The sequence below is a fragment of the Dama dama genome, chromosome 10 (assembly GCF_033118175.1).
Source record: "Dama dama isolate Ldn47 chromosome 10, ASM3311817v1, whole genome shotgun sequence".
In the NCBI taxonomy this organism is placed as follows: Eukaryota; Metazoa; Chordata; class Mammalia; order Artiodactyla; family Cervidae; genus Dama; species Dama dama.
This window is the reverse complement of record NC_083690.1, coordinates 15,352,082-15,376,514: the sequence shown is the minus strand read 5'-3', so window position 1 is coordinate 15,376,514 and position 24,433 is coordinate 15,352,082. Positions and strand designations below refer to the sequence as shown.

The window sequence follows — 24,433 nt, the reverse complement described above, 5'->3', positions numbered from 1 at the left end:
CCAACCATCTCATCCTCTGTCATCCCTTCTCCTCCTGCCAGTATCAGGGTCTTTTCCAATGAGTCGGCTTCTCACATCAGGTGGTCAAACTACTGGAGCTTCAGCTTTAGCATCAGTCCTTCCAATGAATATTCAAGGTGAATTTCACTTAGAATTGACTGGTTTGATCTCCTTGCGGTCCAAGGGATTCTCAACAGTCTTCTCCAGCATCACAATTTGAAAGCATCAATTCTTCAGCACTCAGCCTTCTTGAGGATCAAATTCTCTTGTCTGCACATAACTGCTGGAAAAAACAAAACCATATCTTTGACTGCATAGACTTTTGTTGGCAAAGGGATGTCTCTGCTTTTTAATACATTGTCTAGGTTTGTCATAGCTTTTCTTCCAATGAGCAAGCATTTTTTAATTTCATGGCTGTAGTCACTGTCAGCAGTGGTTTTGGAGCCCAAGAAAATAAAATCTGTCACTATTTCCACTGTTTCCCCTTCTATTTGCAATGAAGTGATGGGACTGGATGCCATGATTTTAGTTTTTTTAATGCTTTTAAGCCAGCTTTTCCACTCTCTTCTTTCACCCTCATCAAGAGGCTCTTAAGTTCCTCTTCACTTTCTGCCATTGAAGTGGTGTCATCTGCATATCTGAGGTCATTGATATTTCTCCTGGCCATCTTGGTTCCAGCTTGTGATTCATCCAGCCCAGCATTTCACATGATGTACTCTGCATAGGAGTTAAATAAGCAGGGTGACAGTATACAGCCTTGAATTACTCCTTTCCCAGTTGTGAACCAGTCTGTTGCTCCATGTCCAGTTCTAACTGTTGCTAAGTCTTGACCTGCATACAGGTTTCTCAGGAGACAAGGTAAGGTGGTCTGGTATTCCCATCTCTTTCAGAATTTTCCACAGTTTGTTGTATCCACACAAAGGTTTTAGCATAGTCAATGAAGCAGATGTTTTTCTGGAATTCTCTTGCTTTTTCTATGATCCAATGGATGTTGGCAATTTGATTTCTGGTTCAGCTGCCTTTTCTAAATCCAGCTTGTACGTCTGGAAGTTCTTGGTTCAGGTACTGCTGAAGCCTAGCTTGAAGGAGTTTGAGCATTACCTTGTTAGCAGGTGAAATGAGCACAACTGTATGGTAGTTTGAGCATTCTTTGGCATTGCCTTTCTTTGGGATTGGAATGAAAAATGACCTTTTCCAGTCCTGTGACCACTGCTGAGTTTTCCAAATTCACTGACATATTGAGTGCAGCATTTAACAGCAGGCAGCCTGTTGCAAGTAATAAATCTTTCCTTCTCCTGATCTTTGCCTTGGTTGTGTCTATTCACTCCACACCCACCAAAAAGAGAACCCAGTTTTCAGATACAGTTAAGTCACCTGCATACAAAAGTTCAAGTTGTGAACTTTCAAAGAACGTGAACGTGAATGCGGAGCCTACTAATGAAGACCTATGGAATTGGAGGCCCAGAGAAAGGACAGAGAGAGACAAGAGGAAAAGGAAGTAACTGAAGAACCAAAGAGATGCATGATGCAGGAAATGGCAAGATTTTATTTGTGGTACAGGACCCAAACATAGAATGATAGCCAATTTTGTTAGTTGGGTATGTAGGTTTACTTTGTTGGACTTACAAAAAATGGGACTTATGAGCACGCTCTTGGAACTGAACTTATTTATATGTACCAGTGAAGTACATATGAAGACTTACTTTACCAATAATAGTATCTGCCTCATGGTGTTGATGTGAAAGGCAAGTGAGAAAATATGCACACATGCTCAGTGCACAGTGACAGACTTTCAATAAATGTGTCTCCAGCTATCATTGTCCCCTTTCCCCAATTGACCCCCAAAAGGAGTGAGTCTGGGGTATGGGACCCTGAGATCTGCAAATTTTCCCAGCTTTGCAGGCAGCCCTGGGGATCTGGGAGCATATCGAACAATTACTTTCTTCTGCTCTTCTGTGAAAACCTCAATAAATGATGTGGGTTTTTTTTCTTTGCTTAAAAAAAAATCAATAGCAATGACAGGAACATAAGTTAGATGTACCCCAGAGCTCAGCGGGTGTACTAGAGGCAGGGTTTTTATGAGGGTTTCGATCTTTTTTTGGCTTGTTGGAATGGTGAGTGACTGTTGTCTAATTGGTCTGAGGTCAGGCCTTCCAGACACACATTTTCTACCCAGAAGGGAGAGAGACAGACCCTTTTCAGCCTGAGTGTTTATTGCAGGAGTGGGAAGCACCTGTGTAGTGGGTTAAATAGTGTCCCCCTGAAACCAAGCAGGACCCTATGCACCTCCTGGGCCTGGAAGCCTTTCTGTCCCATTTCTTGTTTGTAGGGAATAGATCCCAGCTTCCATGACCTTCCCTGAATTCCAAAGGGCAAATTGGAACTGTTGCTAACCAGGGAAGGGGGGGGACGCAGAGACAAGAGAAGAGCAGCCCTGAAACAATAACACAGCCTTGGGGGCAGGTACTGGTTCTGGGGTACACAAGGGGTACACCTAACAGTATCTTTGAGCTCTTTTCAGAACTAAAACTCCAAAATGGAAGATGTTAGCATTCTTCATTCCAGAGAAGACCACCTGAGGCCAGCTCATCAGGAGATTACCTGAGATTAAGAGTGTAGGCCCTACAAACACCCTAATCTCATCAACAGCCCTGTCCTTGAACCAGTGCTATAAAACCCAATTTTTGAGGGCAGGAGCCCACTGTGTCCCCCTTTGCCTGGCAAAGCAATAAAGCTGTTCTTTTCTATTGCACCCAAAACTCTGCTCTGAGATTTGATTCAACACCACTGCCCAGAGGCCGAGTTTTCAGCATCACCCCTGCCCCAAATTCATGGCCACTTGCCATCTCAGAATCTGAACTTATTTGAAAACAGGGTCTTATGAGAAATTGTTAAGGATTGTAATGCGATCATCCCAGATTTAGTGTCATACAGGCATACGGTTGAGCTATCCACTCTCTGTGCATCTCTAATGTAACTATGCGCACGCTCACTCAGTCATGTCCGACTCTATGCTACCATGGACTGTGGCCTGCCATGCTCCTCTGTTCATGGGATTCTCCAGGCAAGAATACTGGAGTGGATTGCCACGCCCTTCTCCAGCAGATCTTCCCTACCCAGGGATCGAACCTGTGTCTCTTACGTCTCCTGCACTGGCGGGCAGGTTCTTTAACACTAGCGCCCCCTGGGAAGGTCCCTAAATCCAATGACTTGTGTCCTCACAAGAAGAGAGGACCGGAGACACAGACAGAGGGGGCTGTAGAAGAGGTAAAGATTGGAGTGATAAAGTCAAGGATTACCAGGGGCCACAAGGAGCTGGAAGAGGCAAGGAAGCATTCTTCCCAAGAGACTTCAGAGAGAGCACAGTCCTGAGGACACTGGCTCCTGGCCTCCAGAACTGTGAGACTATCACTTTCTGTTGTCTAAACCCCGCTGGTTGAGGAATACATTATGGCAGCCCTAGGAAGACGGGCTTCGTGCTTGGTCTAGGGCAGTGTCCCCTGAGGCCAGGTGATGGAAATGGCAGCGACCTGAGGGAGCCTCTTCATCTTCAGAATAGACAGGAAGTGGTGAGCGGGCTGAAGCCTAGACTGAAGAAGCACATCAGTGACAGATTGGGAGGGGCTGGGAGCATGCTCCCACCTGGAGGGGCCATCACACTCAAAGACATTTTGTGTCAATTCCAAAGCAGCTGTGACTAGAAAGACCTTCACTTTTTTTCTTCTTTTTTTGATTTACAAATATTTTGAAAAAATGTGACCCATGTAAATTAGAACCTTACTTCTAGGAGTCTGTGCTAAGGAAAAATCAGAAATTCAGATGACGTTTTACCCAACACCCTCCCCACCCACCCCCACCTCCACCCCCCAGGAGGTTTATCCTGACATTACTTATAAAACTGAAAAACTAGAAACAGCTTAAACGTTTAATACGGAGGGTCTGGTTAGGTAAATTACAGTATATCCACAAGATGGATTACTAAGCAGCCATTGTAAATATTCATGAAGTGTTTAATGTTTACAAAGAGCTTTTAATGACATGGCAGAACGATAGTGATCCTATGATAGGTGGAAAAAGAAAACTGTTATAGAATGATACAACAGAATGACAATCATGAAAAAAAAAAAATGCATAAAAAAAGACAGAGAGGACATATGCCAAAATGTCAGAGTAGGTGGAGAAATATTGGGAGTTTAAAAAAACAAAAAAAAAAACACTTTTTTATACGTTTGGTACTTTGTAAATGATTAACTATGTACATGGGTAAGTTACTTCTGTAGTCAAGAATAAAGTAAAAACTTTAAAAATACTGTGTACGTGGTTTCCAGTTTTATTGTCTCCAAGGGATGACTGCACATCAGCGAATCTGGAGTTACGCTAACTACTTAGGCCGGTCACGACACACACACGTACAGAGGTCACATGGGCTGTGCCGGGCTGGCTGTAGCAAATGTACATCAAGTTACACAGGTGGAATTTTTCAGGCTGGTTAAAATACACCACCGAATGATTGGACACGGTTGGGTCAGGCCGCCTCCCCCGCCTGCCACTGATGTTTGCAGAGGTCTGTGTGTTAGGCCGGTGAGTGGCGTCCTGCCCGCACACCATCCAGCCGGCGGGCCCCGGAGGGTGGAGAGTAAGTACGTCTGCTCTGGGTCTATTCGCATCTTCCCTGGCCTCGGGTTGGAGTTCCCAGCTCTCTGCTACCTCTTCTTCCAAGCACGGGGTGCCCTCCGGCCGGGGGCCCCATCCCCACACACCCGGAACAGACGTGGCCAAGGAAGAACCAAGAGCGGACAGACACAGTCCTGATGCGAGCCGCGCCCAGACACCGGAGGGGAAGGAGCGGGAGACGTGACGACGACCACACACAAGCTCAGTCTTTCCAGGTGGGCCCTCTGCGTCTCCAAGACACGTGGGCTGCGTGGAGCCCTCCAGGGCCCAAACCCCTGGGAGAGGAAAGAGAACGGGGGAGACAGGGCCGTCTGGGGCAGCCCGACAGCAGAGCTAGGAGAGCAGCTAGGGGAAGCGTCCAGCGTGGCGCTGGACTGCTGTAAAGTCACAACTGTACACACCTGGGGATCATGCCCCCTCTCCCAGTTCATTCGCATGGTGGGTGAGATACAGCTAGCTAGAAGTGGAGATAATACTTTTTTCAAGGGAGGACCTTTCCTGGTGGTTGGATAAACAGGGAGACAGACTCCTGGGTTCAGCATGCTCTGGGGAGGGCCATGCGACGGTGAGGGACTCCCTATCGCTACACTCTGTACAGGGTGGCTGGGCTCTTGGCGGCGGTCACGGGCTTGCCTTCAACCCCTTCTGCCTTGGAGAGCTCTTGGGCCCCGGTGAAATGGGGGCTCTGAAGACAAGAGGGTGGGAGGGGGTCCCCGTGGCCCCGGGGGCACCCCGCGTGAGGGCTACATGATGCTGCACTGCGCGGCCCCGCAGCAATCCTTGATGAGCGCCAGCCCCGTCTTGGCCACCGTGGGCTTGCTAGGCGGGGGCTCTGCTTTCTTCTCTGCTCGGGAGCCTGCAGCAAGGTGGGGGCGGGGGGGGGGCAGGGAGGGGAAACAGGAGAGAAGGAGAGGTGAGGTGAGGAGAGCCCTGACCGTCTGCAGCCTCAGGTTCACCCCAACCCCGGCCAGGCCCCGCCCCAAGGCCACACAGGTGAAGTCTGGGGAGCTGACATGCATTTTATATGGTCCTGGTGATGGTTCCCACCTCCCTGGAGGTCCAGCGGCTTTCAGGCCTTAGCTTCTAACTACAGATTTTAGCCCTTGTCCTGTTCTGTTCTCCTCACCGTTGTTATCTGCCAAGCCCAGCACCGGGTCTGTCATCCAAGAAATATCTGACTGAGAAATAAGATGTCACTTCCACCAGAGGGCTACCTTTCAGTTCTAGAAAATGCTCACGCATTATCGCCTGTCATTCTCCGTTCTTGCTCCCTCTGGAATGCCTCTCAGATGTCAGTTTAACCTTATTATTCTTATTATTCCATGCTTCATAACTTCGCTTTCACATTTCCCATCTGTTTGTCTCTTGGTGCTGCACTCTAGGGTAATTTTCTCAGCTCTGTCTTCCAATTATATGAATCCTCCCTTCAGCTGTGTCTTTGTGTTTAATCCATGGAGTTTTCACTTCAGTGACAATAAATTTTTTTTTCTTTCTTTTTTTGCCAGGCAGCTTGTGGAATTTTAGTTCTGCAGTCAGTGACTGAAGCTGGGCCCTTGGCAGTGACAACACAAAGTCCTAGCCCCTGGACCATCGGGGAATTCCTCAGACAGTAATTTTTTAGAAGACTAACTGTTTGCTAATTTACCTCTTCTTTTTTTCATAGCATCTTGCTATTTCATTTTGAGTATTATTCCTTCTCTTATCTCTTTAGTCATTGTAAACACACTTATTATCTCTTTTAGATATTCTCTTATTTCTGGAGGACAGACATTCTCTTTTGTTGCATCTATGGACTCCTTTCATGGTGTTTCCATTCTTCATTGGTTTTAAATTTTTTATTGCGAGATCATCTACACGGGAGTTGTTTTTAATCTGTGGGCTGTGTTATGGGAGCTGAGGGGTCTCTGTTGAGCAACTTTACATTTGCTTTGCTGGGGTTCCAGAGATTTCACTGGTTTTAGATTAGTTTTAATTTTTCATCTTTGGATTCCAGCCCACATGGATGATGTATATTTGGACCCAAGACTTGCACGTGGTACAGGCTTGGTGTTTTGATTTCTGGCTGGGATTCTTTTTTCTAATCCATAATCTTACACAGAAGACAAGTTTCCTCACTTGTTTCCTTTTCCACACTGTTAGGTGGAGTTTCTCTAATTTGCCTCTCATGGAAGAGACAGTCTATTGAAGATGCTGGATTTAGGCAAAAACCATGTGCCTTGTGATGTTAGGGGCCTGCAGAAGGACCAGGGCCCTTCTCTTTCTTTATTCCTTCACACAGTACAAATGTGTTTTCATGGAATGTTGTTAATGGATAGTTAGGGAAAAACTGGGTTTGTGGCTTCAGTTGGTAGTGGCAGCTTCTAGGTTTTGTCTTCGCAACAAGACTGTCCATTGCACTTCCTCTGATAACAGTTCATGCCCCTGTGGCTATAGGGGTGGGCATGTAACCCAGATCCAGAAAATCACAACTTCCCAGCCCCTTCGTGAGAGTGATGAGCCTAGCAGGTGGGAACGTGATCCAAGAACGGCTGGTCAGAATCTTACACATTTAGATACCAGTCGTTGCCTTGCTTCTGCAATCCAGGTTATGGTCCTGGATTTCTGGCCCCAGGAAGGCCTGTGTAGGAGGAGGAAATGAAGCTAACATGACAAGAGGTGCCAAGTGGATAACCAGAAGAAGAGCAAGGGTGTCCAGTCCCTGAAGCCCTGGCTCCCCCTGCTCTTTCTCCAGCAAATCACCTTTTATTTCCAGGGCCAGTTTGAATCGGGCACCCATTTCTTATAACTCAAAGTGGTCTCACTGGACCTACAAGGAGAAGGCAGTTCCTATCCAGCAGGACTGGTTATCACTTTAATATGCTAATGGGTATTGGAAGCCTACAAAGAGTGGTCAAGTGCACAGCATTTCCCAAACTTATTTCAACCAGAACTCTTTTTGCTCTGAGTATCTTGTGAGGCTGGTATTCTGAGAAGCAAACTTCTGCCTTCGTTCCTCCAGCGATTCCAACTCCAACAGAGGCCAGAGCTTCCTAAGCCTTAGTTCTCACCTTCTTGCCTCAGGGGCCACCCAACCCCTTCTATGAGATGCACCAAATCGTGTAAGCAAGGACTAGCTACCAGCACTGGCTACACAGTTTGCAGGACTCAGTGCAAAATGAAAAGGCAGGGCCTCTTGCTGGAAAATTCTTAAGACTTCCGAGATAGCAATAGTAGGACATGAAAGCAAGCACAGTGCTCTTCTAGGCGTGGGGCCCTGGGCTTCCTCATCCGTGAAGCTGGCCCTGCCTGCTGCCATCCTCTGCTCAAGTTTGATCTCTAGAAAGCATTTTTGTTGTGTCCCCTTGGCTTCCAGACCTCATTTAAATTTCCCTTTCTCTTGGATGTGGGAGGAGAAGGAATAATGTATGCACTCACTGGCTGAAGATTTGGTTACTTTGTCTAGAGGTTTTAACTTGATTCTCAGAAAATCGGCCATTTCCTTATCTTCTTCTTGCTCCCTGTGAAGACAGATGCGTAAAGACAGGAAAGAACAGTAAGCTAGGAGAGCATCAAGGAACTGATAACATGAGGCAAGAGTGTGGGATCATGTATCAGACTTCATGGATGGTGCGTGTATGGTGCTGTGTGTTATATGTGGGTGGTGCACATATGCGGATGTGTATTGTGTGTGGCTGGTGCATGTGTTATGTGTGGATGGTACATGTGTGTTACATGTGGGTGGCACATGTGTGTTATGTTGTGTGTGTGGGTGGTGTGCACATGTTGTTCTGTGTGTACAGTGGGTTGGGTGTGTGTTGTTTGATGAATCTTCTCTGAAGCAGAAACACATATCAGTGATGGAGTAAATGCCCACGCCCGCTGGTGTGAGACCCTAGGGCAGAGGCCAGGGTGTTACAGGACCCAGCCTCCCTGCCAGAGATTTAGTGAGCTGGGCAATCCCTCTCCTGATCCTGCACCTTTAAGTTACCCTAGACAAAGAATGTGGCAGGTCTCAGAAGGCAAGCCGTCTCAGCTCTCCCAAGGGTCACCATAAGCAAAGCCCATGGTCCGAGCCTGGCTGAGCTGGGCAAAGTGCATCCTAGCAGCCTTGGAGGACTCGGGAGGTCACAGAGAATTAAAGGGAAGTTGTCTTCTGGTGTGGAAGGAGCCCTTTGAGCCTCTCCCCTGTGGATGACTCTCAAGGCTTTGCTCCAGCACAAAAAATTCGAGAATCAACACTGGCATCTTACATGCCCTCTGGTCCCCTGTGGAGGCTTCAAGTGCACTGCGGCTCCAGGGCCCGTGGTTGACCAGATCAACGGGGGAGGGGCATCTGCAAATAGGAGACCCCGAAGGCTAGGGAGGGGCATCAGAGGCCCCCAGGAGACAGGAAGGGAGAGAACAGAGCTGGGAAGTGGGGAGGGTGGGTGAGGAAGCAAGTTAGGACAGAGGGCAGAGTTTCTGTAGAAACGAATAGAAGTTTCTGGAAAAGGTGCCTTGACGAGTTGGGAGAAAACTCAGTAAAAAGAAGGTGTAGGAAGCGCTTCCATGTGCCCTGTGATGTAATTCCTCCCTGGCCACCTCAGATGGCATTCACTTAAGATCCACAGGCCTTTGCAAAACATTTTGGAGCTGGATTTAAGTTTCTCTTGAATGGGCCGTGGGGCCTCGGGCCAGAAGGATTCATCAGGATCGAGTGTTTGGGGAGCATTTGGCCAGGCCATGCCCGCTGCAAAGCTGTGAGTCTGGGAGCAGATGACGGGCTTTGGAAGGAAGCTGAGCTGCATTCTAACAGCCCCAGCCCCGCGCCCAGGGGACACGCTGCCCACTTACCTTAACCGCTCGACCTCTGCGTCGTCCACCAGGAAGTCTCTCTTCTGCACCAGTTTGTGGATCTTCTGGATAAGCTCATCTTCCCTCTGCTTCTGCAACTTGGTTTTTTCTTTTTCTGGGAAGAAGAACACATTAGCAGAGACAGTTTGAGTGTAACTGAGTCTGAGGGACCAGGGTTGGAATCCTGGCTTGACCATTTAACTTGCTGGATGAACCTGGAAAGGCAACTGGATTGGTTCAAGCTTCTGTTTCCTCCTCTGGAAAATACACAGTGAGGCTTAAACGTGAGACTGCGGGGATGTTAGTAAATGACTTGGCACAAAGCTGGCCCGTGGTGGATGCTTGCTAAATGATATTGATGCTGCAAGGGGGCCCTGAAGAAGGCCGAGGGGAGAAGGACACAGGTTGAGTGCAGAAGGTGACTACTCTGCAGTGAGGCTTACCCAGCCCGTCAGAAGAAAAGCCACCCACACTTTCCCAACCTGTTCCAAATACCAAGGGCTAGAGCATCATAGCAGAGACAAAACAACGAGGGGTGGACATGAAGACTGATACAACCCGGAGGGCAGAAACCCAACCCTGCATTGGCTCCCTCTGCTCAGACCCCTTTAGAAGATAAAACTCATGGGGCAGCTTGTCCCTCTGCCAGTTCAAACAAACTGTCACTGACTATTTCCTCTAGATCTGGAGGCAGAACCAGAGACAAGGAGAAAATAATATTTAGGTTAGAGAGAAAATTGGTTTCTTTCACTAATCAGAGGGGAGCAAGGAATTGGGAGCTAGCAGCCCCTGTATTCCTGCTCATCCTTGCTGTGCTGACGATGGTAATGGGTCCCGAAGTCTGATTCTGCAAATCACTCGTCAGCATCACAGAGCCTCCTTGCCCTCTGCAGGTGGATTAACTACAGCGCCCTTGGACTCAGGGAGTGATGTCAGTGTCCTTTCCAAGTTACCAGCAGCAGCCCTCCAACACTCCCCTGTCCTCTGCCAGGCCCCAGATCTTACACCAGAGTCACGTGGCTATGGGTAGAGGCCCCAGGAACTCACTCACCTCCCTCCTCAAGCTATTCATCCCCACTATCTCTTGCCTATTCAGGCATCTCCCAGCTTCCCCAGATACTCAGCTGCAGCCCCCTGCTCAGGGCCCTCAGCCCCTCCATAAACCCACAGGAGAGGCCACCTACTCAAAGGGGTCTGTCTCACCTTGCAAACCAGTTACTGACCCAGGTCTCCATACCACCAGCCAGTGCTGTTCATCTGCTTGTGTGTATGACACGCCCTGCTGGCCAGCATCTCTCACCTGCCTCCAGGTACTACCTACCTGCCTTAAGCCCCACCTACCTACCTGCAGACTCCACCCACCTACCTATAGGCATCACCCATTTACCTGCTGGTATCACTCACCTGCCTGCAAGCATCACCCATCTGCTTCCAGGCACCACTCACCTATCTACTGGTACTTTTGTACCAGTCAGCCATCTACTACTACTTTTGTTTCCCAGCATCACCCACCTACTTGCCAACTTTATTCCCTGTGGGCATCACACATCTGATTCCTAGTTTCTTCAGGGGCTTGCCAAAGTGACTCTCCAACTTGCTTCTCATCTCTTCCAGCACACCTCCTTAGCCCAGGCCACCATCATCTCTCCCTGGACCATGCCAGGACCTCCTAACTGTAGACTAAGGTGGTCTGTAGACCTTATCACAACTGGGACACCTCACCATAAAATCACAATCCTGGCTTGATGCCCCATCTCCTCCTCTTCTTGGCTGTGTGACTCTAGGCACATTCCTCAACCTCTCTGAGCATCCAGTCTCTTAACAGAGACAGTCATAAAGTTGTTGCAAGTTTTAAGAGAGAGAAGTCAAAACACTAGGCTCCCTGCCTGGTACACAGTTAGGGTTCATGAACAGTCAGCTACTATTATCATAGGCTCTTATTTTACATTATCACTTTTGCTTTCATGATTAAAGGCCCGCTAGATTACATATTTACGGAAACAAGTACAAAAGAAATAAATAGTTACTTAACGAAGGAAAAGCAAGTCTCATGGCATAAGAAGCAGGCAAAAGTAAGTGCTTAATAAATGGCAACAATTATCATCATATTTGTATTACCATGTATTACATTTTCATTTAATCTGGGTTTCTCAACCTTGGCACTGCTGACACTTGAGGCTGGACCATTCTCTGTCATGGCCGGAGCACTGTAGGATGTTGAGTGGCATCCCTGACCTCCGCCCACTAGATGCCAGGAGAGCCCCCTCTCCTAGTGGTGACCACAAAGTGGGACTCCTGACAAGGCCAATGTCCTCTGTGGGGCAAATCACCCTGGTTGATGGCTGAGAATTACTAAATTCTTTCCAACAACTCTATGAGGGAGGCACAATTTTTATTGTTTTTTTTTTTTTTTTTGAGACACTATTTTTATGTCCAAGGGGAGGGTACCATGGCCTCTACAGCCAAGTCTAAGCATTCCCAGCCCAGAGGGGCTGGTGGCAGCAGGGGAGGTGGGTGAGACATCTTAGCTTGTCCCTGAGAAGCCCTGAGGGTGTGGAGGGCCCCAGCTGTTCTCTCTCATCATGTGTGTGTGAAGTCACTCAGTCGTGTCCAACTCTTTGCCACCCCATGGACTGTAGCCTGCCAGGCTCCTCTGTCCATAGGATTCTCCAGGCAAGAACACTGGAATGGGTTGCCATTTCCTTCTCCAGGGGATCTTCCTGACTCAGGAATCGAACTCGAGTCTCTTAGGTCTCTTGCACTGGCAGGCGGGTTCTTTACCACTAGCGCCATCTCCCTGGTAGTTCAGACAGCAAAGAATCTGCCTGCAATGCAGTTCGATCTCTGGGTCCAGAAGATTCCCTGGGGGAGGGAATGGCAACCCACTCCAGTATTCTGCCTGGAGAATCCCTGGGACAGAGGAACCGGGCGGGCTACAGTCCATGGGGTCACAAAGAGTCAGATGTGATTGAGCGGCTTTGTCTCATCATAATGAGCTGAATTATTTTCTGACCCTGGCAGGAGAAGCATGATTTTCTTGGCCTTTCAATCTCTTCACTTATTATTTTTATTGCTGTATTGCTGGGCACATTGGGTTGTTTCCTCCTAAACCCACCTAAGTCCATCTAGAAACCTGGCGCTGGTCCAAGGAATACACAGAAATGCTCTTAACAACAAGGAGTCAGAGGACACAGTGGGGAGAGGTGAACGGCAAGGCAGGAGAGGAAAGGGAACTTTAATATCTGCATTTCTTCAGGGAAGTGACTGGGAAGATGCGGTTTCCTAGGAGAATCAGTGGAGGTGGAGGGGAGGACCTGGGCTCTTTTGCTAAGTGACCCATTGACCTTATGTGTTTCTCTGCAGGACTGCCAATGGCATTTTAAGCAAAAAACATCCTCCAGCGGGGACTGTCCCTTCCATGAAGGTTTAGCATTCCTGGTTTCTGCCCATTGAGTGTCAGTACTGATCTCATGTTTATTTAAACATTTTTTGAATGAATTTTGGTATTCTAAATATTGCATGAAAATATAATTGCTGAATTTCTCATGTTTCAGCTGAGCACCTTTTTCTTCTCGCCCTAATCCCAGGCCTGGTCAGTGAAGCAGCCCAGGTATTGTGTCCACCAAAGACCCCCAGCTTCCACACATTTCCCACCCATGCTCTAGAGGCTGCCATGGCCCCCGATGAAGCCCCTCTGGCCTGGGGAGGCCTTGGCTGGCCACACCCTCGTGTCTCCTTTGCCCCAGGGCCATCCATGTGTCCTGCCGAGCTAAGACTGGGCTGTGGGAATTCTCCCTCTCAAAAGAGAAACAACCCATGCTGGGCCCATCATAGCCCCCTGGGAAATTGAAAATTGGGATATAGAGTCAGGCTCTTGGGTGGAAAAATCATGGAAGGGAGATGAAGTTGTAACCGAGCAGGGACCTTCTGGGGCCTTCTTGGGACAGACACCCCTCTCCCACCCCGCCCACATCCTCTGCTTCAGCTCCTATCTGAAGTCCCCTAGATAACAGTATCTGATGCACATTTCCTGAGTTGTTTTACAGAGGCTAAAACCCCCCACCAAATGGGACATGTTAACTACTTGATGGACATGAGCCCGTAGCCCCCAGGTCTCCTGGAGCCTAAAGATTGACAGTGTTAACCCCTGGGACACTGCCCTGTGACCTCAGCATCAGCCAATCAGAGAATTGTGCACGAGCCAATCACAGACCCTGGGATGCCCCTCCCTCACCTGGGCTTCAGGAATGCTTTGCTGAAACCCATGGAGGATCTCGGGTATTCTGAGCACCAGCTGTCCCGGGCTCCTTGCTCGTCCCTGCAATAAACACTGCCCTTCCCTTCCCCACCACCAGGTGTCAGCAGGCAGGCTTTACTGCGCAGGGGCAAGTGGACCCATGTGTGGTTTGGTAACAGTGGCCTTGCTTGGCTCATGCGCTAGAGGGAAGAGGGAAAGAGCTCCAAAATGGACAGTGAGAGAGAGCAGGGACCAAGAATATTCCACAGCTTTCCTGATTCTGGTTCCGAACCCTCGTGAGGTTGGGCTGAGCTTTCTGCCTGTATTAGGATAAACAGTACTCCTGTTGTCGTTCAGTCGCCCAGTTGTATCCGATTCTTTGTGACCCCATGGACTGCAGCACGCCAGGCCTCTCTGTCCCTCACCATCTCCCAAAGTCTGCCCAGGTTCACGCCCATTGCATCGGTGATGCTGTCCAGCCGTCTCATCCTCTGAAGCCCTCTTCTCCTTTTGGCCACCCCTAATTTTATTTGGAAATACCCTACTTGGGAATAGGGTTTTTGTGGATGTTAAGTTAAGATGAGGTCATACTCATTCAGATGAGCCCTAAGTCCAATAATTAGTGTTCCTATCAGAGGAGATGAGGACTTTCCTGGTGGGCCAGTGGCTAAGACTCTGCCCTCCCAGTGCAGTGCAGGGGGCCCAGGTTTGATCCCTGGTTGGGAAACTAGTTCCCACATGCCACAACAAAGATGGAAGATCCTGCATGCTACAACTAAGACCTAGCGCAGCCAAGATAAATATAATTTTTTAAAAGAAGAGGAGATGACACAGAGATACACAAAGAGAGGAGGGCCATGACAGAGGCAGAGACTGGAATAAGGCAGCTATAAGCCAAGAAGCGAGGATTGATGGAAACCCCATCAGACGTTGGAAGATGCAAAGAGGGATTTTCTTCTCCAGGCTCCGGTGGCGGGAGCATGGTCATAAAGTTCTATTATTTTGCAGTATGGTCATAAAGTTCTATTATTTTGCAGTAACCAGGAAGGGTTAATTATGACTCCCTGCTGAATCTGTTCCTATCTCTTTAACCCTTGTTTGCCTCTTTTTTTATTATAAGCATAATAATGGCTTACCTCAGGGAACCCTACTGCCTCTGCGGAACTGTTAAGCTAAAATAACCCTGTCCACCTGTAGATGGCAGAAAGAAAGAAATTAACACACCCCACCCTGCCTGAGGTTTGCCATTTGAGGAGATAGTTGCAGGAATTAAATGGTTTTTTTTGTTTCCTCACCTCCTCCCATCTCTGATCCACGAAAGAACCTGACTCCAGAGCCCGCCCGATGGTTATTTTGAAACGCTAGCCTGACATCTTCTCCATCAGCCGGCTCCTGAATAAAGTCCCTTCCCTGTCTTAACATCTCATCTCAGATTTATTGGCCTATCATGCGGCAAGTAGAATGAACTTGGACTCCATGTCAACATAACAATCTATTTTAGAACATTTTAATTGCCTCGAGAAGAAGCCCCACAGCCAGAGCTGTCACTTCCCCTTTTCTTAAAATTCTATTTATTTATTATCATTATTTATTTTGGGGGGCTGTGCCACACAGCATGTGGGATCTTATTTCTTCAACCAGAGATCAAACTCACGCCCCCTGCATTGGATGCCAGGAGTCTTAATCACTGGACCAGCAGGGAAGTCCTGTCACCCCCTTTCAATTAGGGCTGGCTACTCACTTGTGTCCTCCCTGGGCCTGCAGAATGCCTGGCACCTACTGAAAGTGATATTCACTCAGCCACGTCCGACTCTTTGCGACCCCATGGACTGCAGCCTGCCAGGCTCCTCTGTCCATGCGATTCTACAGGCAAGAATACTGGAGTGGGTTGCCATTCCCTTCTCCATGGGATCTCGCACTGTAGGCAGATTCTTTACCGTCTGAGCCACCAGGGAAGCCCTAGTAGTTGCTCATTAAAGCAATGATGCCAGAAGAGTCTACAATCATTGCACACAATCCTCTTAGAATAAGGTATGTTTGCTATCTTCTGACATCTCAGGGCACATCCACAACAACTATGTGCATTCCTCATGGTTTGTTTCACTTTGCAGACAAGGAATTTAAGGCTCATGAAATCAAGATGCTCAATGAAGGTCATTTAACTGGCAATCCTGGCTTCAAACCCAGATTTTTGGGTTTTAAAGTGTTTCTCAGGGGGCAATTTCCCACCTCCCTAGCCAGGGGATATCTGGCAACATCTGGAGAGATTTTTAGAGACTTTACAGCATTATAAAATCCAAAAATTATTAAATCAAACTGTGAGTTGGGGATTGTCTGTAAGTTGAGAAGTATAAGTGCCCCCAGAGGTATCTAACTCAGCTTGGAGGTATCTAACTCCTTGCCTGGGCAAGGAAGGCATTCTTTGGGAAACGGGTCAAAGAAGTTATGACCTGAAGGATGAGAAGGATGTGTTAGGTTAATGACAAGCTGTGTTGTGCTTAGGCACCCAGTCCTGTCCAACTCTTTGTGACCCCATGGATTGTAGCCCACCAGGCCCCTTCATCCATGGGGATTCTCCAGGCAAGAATACAGGAGTGGGGTTGCCATGCCCTCCTCCAGGGGATCTTCCCAACCCAGGGATCGAACCCAGGTCTCTCACACTGCAGGCAGATTGTTTACCATCTGAGCCACTAGGAAGCTCAGGTTAATGATAATAATAATAATAATATGTGCATGCTAAGTTGCTTCAGTTGTGTCTGGCTCTTGTGCAACCCTATGGACTGGAGCCTGCCAGGTTCTTCTGTTCATGGGATTCTCCAGGCAAAAATACTCGAGTGGGTGGCTGTGCCCTCCTCCAGGGGACCTTCCTGACCCAGGGATGGAACCTGCATCTCTTGAGTCTTCTGCATTGGCAGGCAGGTTCTTTACCATTAGCGCTACCTGGGAAGTCCAATAACAATAGCGCTAATTTGTTAAGCACTTAAATAGGATGTTGTTGTTGTTTAGTCGCTAAGTCATGTCTGATTCTTTGAGACCCCATGGACTGTAGCCTGCTAGGTCCTCTGTCTGTGGGATTTTCTAGGCAGGAATATTGGAGTGGGTTGCCATTTCCTTCTCCAGGGGATCTTCCTGACCCATGGATCGAACCCAAGTCTTCTACTTGGCAGGCAGATTCTTTACCACTGAGCTACCTTAGACACCTACTAAGCACTTTACATGTTTTATCCCCTTCATCAATTTCAAAACAATCCTCTGAGACAGACAGTATGATTGTCCCAGATTAGAGATGAAGAAACTGAATTGTAGTGAAATAACTTGCCCAAGCACACATGATTAATAAATGACAGATGTAGGTTTGACTCCAAAATCAGAGCTTATAACCACCATACTCTACCTATTCTCAAACAGGATAGTAAGAGTAATCATTGCTAATATTTGCTGGACTCTTTGGACCAGCCATCAAGCTAAGCACGTGGTTTGCATTGCTTCATTCATCACAATAAGATTTACACCCAATGAATTAGGTACTATTACTATTCCTATCCCATTTTCAGAGGAGGAGAGATTGAATCTCAGAGAGGTAACATGACTTGCCCGAGGTCAAGGAGATGGGCAGAATCAGGACTTGAACAAAGTCAGCCTCATGCAGAGTTGGTTAAATCACACGATTGGGAAGTTGGGAAGTTGCAAGAATGAGGCTGGGCTAGGGTCTTCCAGACAGGGACTCTGAGCAGCTGTCTGGCGGAGGTGGGGTCCCCATGGTTACCTGGGATGGCGACCAAGTTCTGCAGCTCCTGCTTCAAGTCCATGATGTCATTGCAGAGTTGGATGTCATCCATCCTGGGGAGAGAGGACACCGCACGACCACAGGTTACATCAACAGAACATTCTACATCCTGAGCACCACCCCAGCTTCAAACAAAGAGGACTGGTGGGAGGGCTTTGTCCTCTGTAAAGATCACATAGGTTCTTTAGAAGTTTTCCATCAAAAATAACAAGACAAAAACTGCCCATTCTCCCACAACTCAGGAATGACCACATTTAATAACACCTTGATAGAGTTCCTTCCAGTCTTTGCATGCCTGGTTTTTGTTGGCTTATGTGAACGACTTCATGTCATGGGGTCAGTGTTTTCCTTTTTCACCTATGTGAAAAGCTTTTAAACGTCACAGAAATTAACAGCACAGACAGAAAATCTTCCCCTATCCTTTGGAGAAAACCATCATCAAGGGTTTCTTACCTATCCCTCTGGATTAAAAAAAAATGTTTACCAAATACAACATCATTCATGTACAAAAACATTTTGCAATTAGCTTTTTTTGTCTTGAGCATATTACTATGTCAGGACATGCATTTCTCCTCATTTTTTTTCTCCTCATTTATAATGACTGTATAGTATTCTGATACATTGATAAACAGTGATTTATTTAAGCATTGTCCCCCATTCATAGACATTAGACTTATTTCCAGATATATTCTAGGATAGATTACTAGAAATAAAGGAATTCCTAGCGAATTAATTCCTAGAAATGCAGTTGGAGGGTTAAGCGACATGAACTCTTACATTTTGATAGGAATTTCCAAATTGTCCTCCAAAGGGACTGTGCATGATATTCCCAGCAACAGTGTAAAAAGATCACCCCTATACCCTTAGCAATGGGCTGCACACACAATTTTGCATTATGTAGTCTAGTTTCATGTGTGTGTATTGCAATATTAGCTCATCTCACTGTAAATGATGTTTGTAACAGCTACCTGGAATTCTACCAAGTGGATTTATCAGGGTGGTTTTAATTATGCCCTTAATCTTGATTATTTAGATTATTTTTCAGGTTGCTTGTATTTTAGCCACTGTAGGATTCACCTAAGGCTTTTCTTTCATGTTGGATTATTTGGGGTGGGAGCTACTGATCCTCAGAAGTAGAACCACTGAATCCAAAGAGTATGACATGCCTATGACCCGAGACATATTTTCAAGTAGCTTCCCCATTGGGCGTGTTGTGTGCCTTCATTCTGCATGTCTTTATTGAGCATTTACTGTGTTCGCCACTGTCACAGGCTTCAGGGATGTACCAGCCTCCCCTGCCCTCATTACTGAAATTTTAATCTGGGGAGACAGAGGGTAAACACAAATACAATAAAACATCAGATGCTCCAAAGAAGAGTAAAGCAGGTGGAGGGATGGAGTGGACCGGTTGGGCCACATCAACCTTCTGTCCCAGGAAGAGATAGAGAGAAGCATGAATATTCTCAAAGGGTTCATATGAGTCTACACAGCAAGCGTAGGTGGGACCAGAAGTAGAGATCGACTGGTCCGAGTTCACCGATCTTTCTGCTTCCTTCTGGGGTGTCTTTGTCAAGAACTTGATCTCCATTCAGAAGCGCCATCCACAGACCAGTTTGAGGACCCCTGCCCTTCGCTGGCCAAGAATGGCCCAAATGACCCATTCCAACCGCACCATCCCAGCTTTCAGGACAAGTGGCAGGAATGTCTCACTTCAGCCTCCATCTCCTGCTCCTGTTGCCAGAGGCACTCCAAGCGATTGTCAAATCCTGCCCTGGAATGTCCTAGCAGGTGGCAGCTGCCACGAATGAGCATGGGGGCTTCGCTAGAGGGTACAAGCTGTTCCCCTGGGCTCCTATCCGCGATGTTCCAACCAGAGGTGCTCCAGAATCCTTCTCTACATGGAGCGTGGAGATAGGGCTACATCAGTGGCTTTTTTTCCTTAGGGGAACAGTTCATAGGTGTTTATTGTCTATTAAGAAGGGGCGTGGGCAGCATAGCCATCTGACAGTGGATTCTGATGACAATTCTTGTTCCTTGTCTGTGGCAATAAGCCCAGTTATGACTTTTTTTTTGTCTTTGAAGCCTGAATGTGATCTGATCAGATTTTTGTTTGATCAATTTATGTTAATTGGAGGATAATTACTTTAATATATTGTGGTGGTCTTTGCCATATATCAACATGAATTTGCCACAGGATTACACGTGTCCCCCCATCTTCAACCAGCCCTCCCATCTCCCTCCCCACCACCCCCCTGGGTTGTCCCAGAGCACTGGCTTTGCATGCCGGGCTTCTTGCATTGAAGTCGCACTGGTCATCTATACTGGTCATTTTATATACAGTAATATACACATTTCAATGCTACCCTCTCAAGTCATCCCACCCTTGCCTACTCCCACTGCATCCGAAAGTCTGTCCTTTACATCTGCGTTTCCTTTGCTGCCCTGCACATAGGGTCATTGGTACCGTCTTTCTAAATTCCATACATATGTGTTAATATGCAGTATTTGTCTTTCTCTTTCTGACTTCTGTTTAATAGGCTCCAGGTTCATCCACCTCACTAGAACTGACTCAAATGTGTTCCTTTTTATAACTGAGCAATACGCCATTGTGTATATCAATGGTCCTCAATGGGGACGATTTTGGTCTCCAGGGGCATCTGCAAATGTCTGGGGATTCATTTGCTGTTATCACTGGGTGCGCGTGGAGACTGCTACTGACATCTAGCGGGTAGAAGCCAGGGATGTTGTGAAACATCCCACAATGCACAGGGCTGCCTCGGTAGGGAATTATCTGGTTCAAAATGCCAAGCGTGACGTTGAGAAATCTTGGGTTGTAACCACAGAATTGATATAGGTATCTGATGGACAATTTTTGAAAGATGAGAGAAGGAGAGATGGTGAAAGGAACAAAACAGCGACAGGCAATGATAGAAGCAGGGTTTCCCTGGTGGCTCAGCCATAACAAAGAACCCGCCTGTGACTGTAGGAGATGCAGATTTGATCCCTGGGTCAGGAAGATCCCCTAGAGAAGGAAAACGCAATCTGCTCCAGTATTCCTTTATTTTTTATTGAAGGATAATTGCTTTACAGAATTTTGTTTTCTGTCAAACCTCAACAAGAATCAGCCATAGGTATACATATATCTCTTCCTTTTTGAACCTCCCTCCCATCTCCCTCCCCATCCCACCCCTCTAGGTTGATACAGAGCCCCTGTTTGAGTTTCCTGAGCCGGACAGCAAATTCCTGTTGGCTCTCTATTTTACACATGGTGATGTAAGTTTCCAGGTTACTCTTTACATACATCTCGCCCTCTCCTCCCCTCTCCCCATGTCCATAAGTCTATTCTTTATGTCTGTTTCTCCACTGCTGCCCTGTAAATAAATTCTTCAGTACCATTTTTCTAGATTCCGTATATATGCGTTAGAATACGATATTTATCTTTCTCTTTCTGACTCACTTCACTCTGTATAATAGGTTCTAGGTTCATTCACCTCATCAGAACTGACTCAAATGCTTTCCTTTTTATGGCTGAGTAATATTCCATTGTGTATACATACCACTACTTCTCTATCCATTCATCTGTCGATGGGCATCTAGGTTGCTTCCACGTTCTAGCTATTGTAAATAGTGCTGCAACGAACAATGGGATACAGGTGTCTTTTTCAAGCCTGATTGCCTCAGGGTATATGCCTAGAAGTGGGATTGCTGGGTCATATTGTGGTTTTATTCTTAGTTTTTTAAGGAATCTCCATACCATTTTCCATAGTAGCTGTATCAGTTTACATTCCCACCAATAACGCAACAGCATTTCCTTTTCTCCACACCCTCTCCAGGATTTATTGTTTGTAGACTTTTTGATGATGGTCATTCTGACTGGTGTCAGTGATATCTCATTGTGGGTTTTGATTTGCATTTCTCTAATGAGAGATGTTGAACATCTTTTCATGTGTTTGTTAGCCATCTGCTTCAGTATTCTTGCCTGGGAAATCCCATGGACAAAGGAACCTACAGTCCATGGGGTTGCAAAAGAGTCAGACATGACTTAGCCATTAGCAACAACAATGTTAGAAGCAAGAGTATTAGCACCAGACATCTCTAGTTCAAAGGGGCTGAGTGCCAGAAGTTTTTCTCACTTTCCTCATCTTTGAAATATGAATTATAATGGTACAGCTGTCCAGGATTACTATGCAGGTCAGGCATTGAGCATGTGCCTGGGACGTACATAGTACAATGCTCAGTAAATGGTATCTGTCACTATTAATAGCTGTTAGAAACAGGCAGGAGGGAAAAGAGAGAGAAAATGATGCTGGACAAGCAGCTATTTGACAAATGGAGCCCACATCCTCAAACTTCTTGAAAAACAAACCTATTTTGATTATATTCCTCTCTATAAAAAATTTTAAAATAAAATTTTTGTTGATGTTTGACAGAAAACAACAAAATTCTGTTAAACAAGTATCCTTCAATTAAAAAATAAATAAAGCTGGAAAAAAAAAGAAGAGCAGGAAAGTATTTTTTAAAATAGAATTCTTATCTGGTTGCTGGGCAGAGTCCTGATAACTGTAGAAATTTTGAAAAATATAAACAAGGACAAATAAGGAAACTAAAATTACACATAACCTGATCCATGTGCACCCAGAAGCCACTGTTCCATCCTGAGTGTTCCAGTGGACTTCACGCCAGTCTTTTGCCTTCATGTAACTCAGGTCTGGGGGATTTGCCCTGGGGGGGTGGCCCCTCACCCTTTATCCATCTAGAACCTGCACTTAGCATGGTTTTGAGTCCTCCTGAGTCCATCCAAATCCCTGCCACATTAACAAACAAGGTGAAATTCCTGGGAAGCTCTCACAGGCAGACATGCATCAGAACCCCATGAAGAAGAAGGAAATGGCAACCCACTCCAGTATTCTTGCTTGGAGAATCCCATGGACAGAGGAGCCTGGCGGGCTACAGTCCATGGGGTTGCAGAGAGTCAGACACGACTGAAGTGACTAAGCACGATCTCATTTGCAATGCAGAAACAGACACAGACATACAGAACAAAGGTAAGGATACCAAACAGGGAGGGGTGGGATGAACTGGAAGACTGAAATTGACACATATACACTATTGATGCTATGTATAAAATAGATACCGATGTGGGACTTCTCCAGTGACTCAGTGGTAAAGAATCTGCCAGCCAATGCAGGCGAATTGGGTTCTATATATGTGATAGTAGCCACTTGCATGAGTCATCTTAACAATAGGAAGTCCTGGTAAGGAGTGCAGAACTGACAAGCTACCACCAACCAGAAGCATTTGGGAAAGGTCAGAAGGAAAGAGGAGACACCAGCCCATATGTCCTACCAACTTCCCAGAATCCTCCTCTCTGGAATCCATCTTGGGTGAACAATGCATGTTGTTCACTTGGGTGAACAAGTCATGTTCCATGACTCAGGAGAGACCCTGAGTCAGTTTCAGAGACAACCCGGAAGCTAACTCCATCACCATAAAACCCAAGACTGTGAGCCACGTGGCAGAGGAGTTCTCCTAGGTTCTCTCACCCTGCGCGCCCCTTCCCAATGAATTCTTTCCTGGTGGCTCAGATGGTAAAGAATCCGGCTGCAATGTGGGAGACCTAGGTTCGATCTCTGGGTTGGGAAGATCCCCTGGAGGAGGGCATGGCAACCCACTCCAGTATTCTTGCCTGGAGAATCCCACGGGCAGAGGAGCCTGGCGGGCTACAGTCCATGGGGTCGCAAAGAGTGGGACACGACTGAGTGACTAACACAGCACAGTATCTCTTCACACAATTCATTTCCAAGGGTCAGACAAGAGACCACTCCCGGGCCCTAGAAGGGGTCCCTCTTCCTAAAACAATGAGTCTTGAGTGCTAACCCCTCATACTCCTGAAGCTGCTACAGCCACTGCGGTGAGGGTGGCACAGATGTTCGGATTACTTGTAGCTGAAGACACCATCACCAATACATGTATGTGGACATGTGCATTTTTAATTAAAGTAGGACCAAAATAAACATGCATATACCCATGCTCATTGTCGGCATTACATCATGCTGATTATCCAACATCATCAAATAACATTATTCAAAAAACATTTAACTAGTTCATGCAAAGCACTTTCGAAGCTTGGCTAGAACTTCAAACAAGCCCCATTAGTTCAGTTCTCTGCATGCATAGTGCTGAACCCTGGAAATGGAACTCTGCTGCCAACAGCTCATTCTAGAGAGAGAGGTGTCATTTCTGAGAACCTGACTGATGGAGGAAGGAAAAGAAAGTCAGCCCGTGTCATCACGTGTCTCAACCTTTCAAGCTGGGACGATGGAGAAAATTGGTCATTTTACCAGCTCTGGGTGTGGAGAGGTGAATAGACTCTGTCAGAATAATAATGCTGCTGCTTTACAAAATCTCTCTGCAAATGACATGGTCTGGAGCCTAATGGAAACCCAGCAGAGACCAGAATGTGAAGGCAGAGGCAGCCTGACAGAGGAAAGGGTTGACTTTTTAAGGGAGTGTTTACTTGGCTTCTTCCTGGGGCTTCCATAGTGGCTCAGATGGTAAAGAGTCTGCCTACAATACAGGAGACCTCGGTTCGATCCCTGTGTCAGGAAGATCCCCTGGAGAAGGCTATCTGCTCCCGTATTCTTTCCTGAGAGAAGCCTGGCAGGCCACAGTCCATGGAATCACAGAGAGTCAGACACGAGTAAGCAACTAACACAACACTCTGCAAGTTGTGGATGCAGGGGACAACTTGGGATGGGTAAGAAGAAATAACATCTGGGACATGGAACCCTACCATTAACCTCCTCCAGGACTAAAGGGAAAACTGGTTTTTCATACACGCTACACTTGCGACTCCAAATGCATGGGTTTTCTCACACAAGGCACTTCTTCAATTCTTGGTGGACACCAACCAGGTGTCCCAT

At 46.9% G+C, this 24,433-nt stretch overlaps 1 protein-coding gene across 1 annotated transcript in view; it reads right to left on the bottom strand.

Annotated features, from left to right (window-relative positions):
* Nucleotides 1–4,012: 4,012 nt before the first annotated feature.
* BMERB1 (bMERB domain containing 1) overlaps nucleotides 4,013–24,433 on the bottom strand; it is a 142,146-nt gene continuing 121,725 nt past the window's right edge. The window contains exons 3-6 of the mRNA XM_061152888.1: nucleotides 17,490–17,563; nucleotides 9,487–9,601; nucleotides 8,089–8,171; nucleotides 4,013–5,530 (exon numbers count right to left, since the gene is read on the bottom strand). Coding sequence (XP_061008871.1) covers nucleotides 5,418–5,530; nucleotides 8,089–8,171; nucleotides 9,487–9,601; nucleotides 17,490–17,563 — 385 coding nt within the window. The 3' untranslated portion in view covers nucleotides 4,013–5,417. The remainder of the gene's footprint in view (nucleotides 5,531–8,088; nucleotides 8,172–9,486; nucleotides 9,602–17,489; nucleotides 17,564–24,433) is intronic.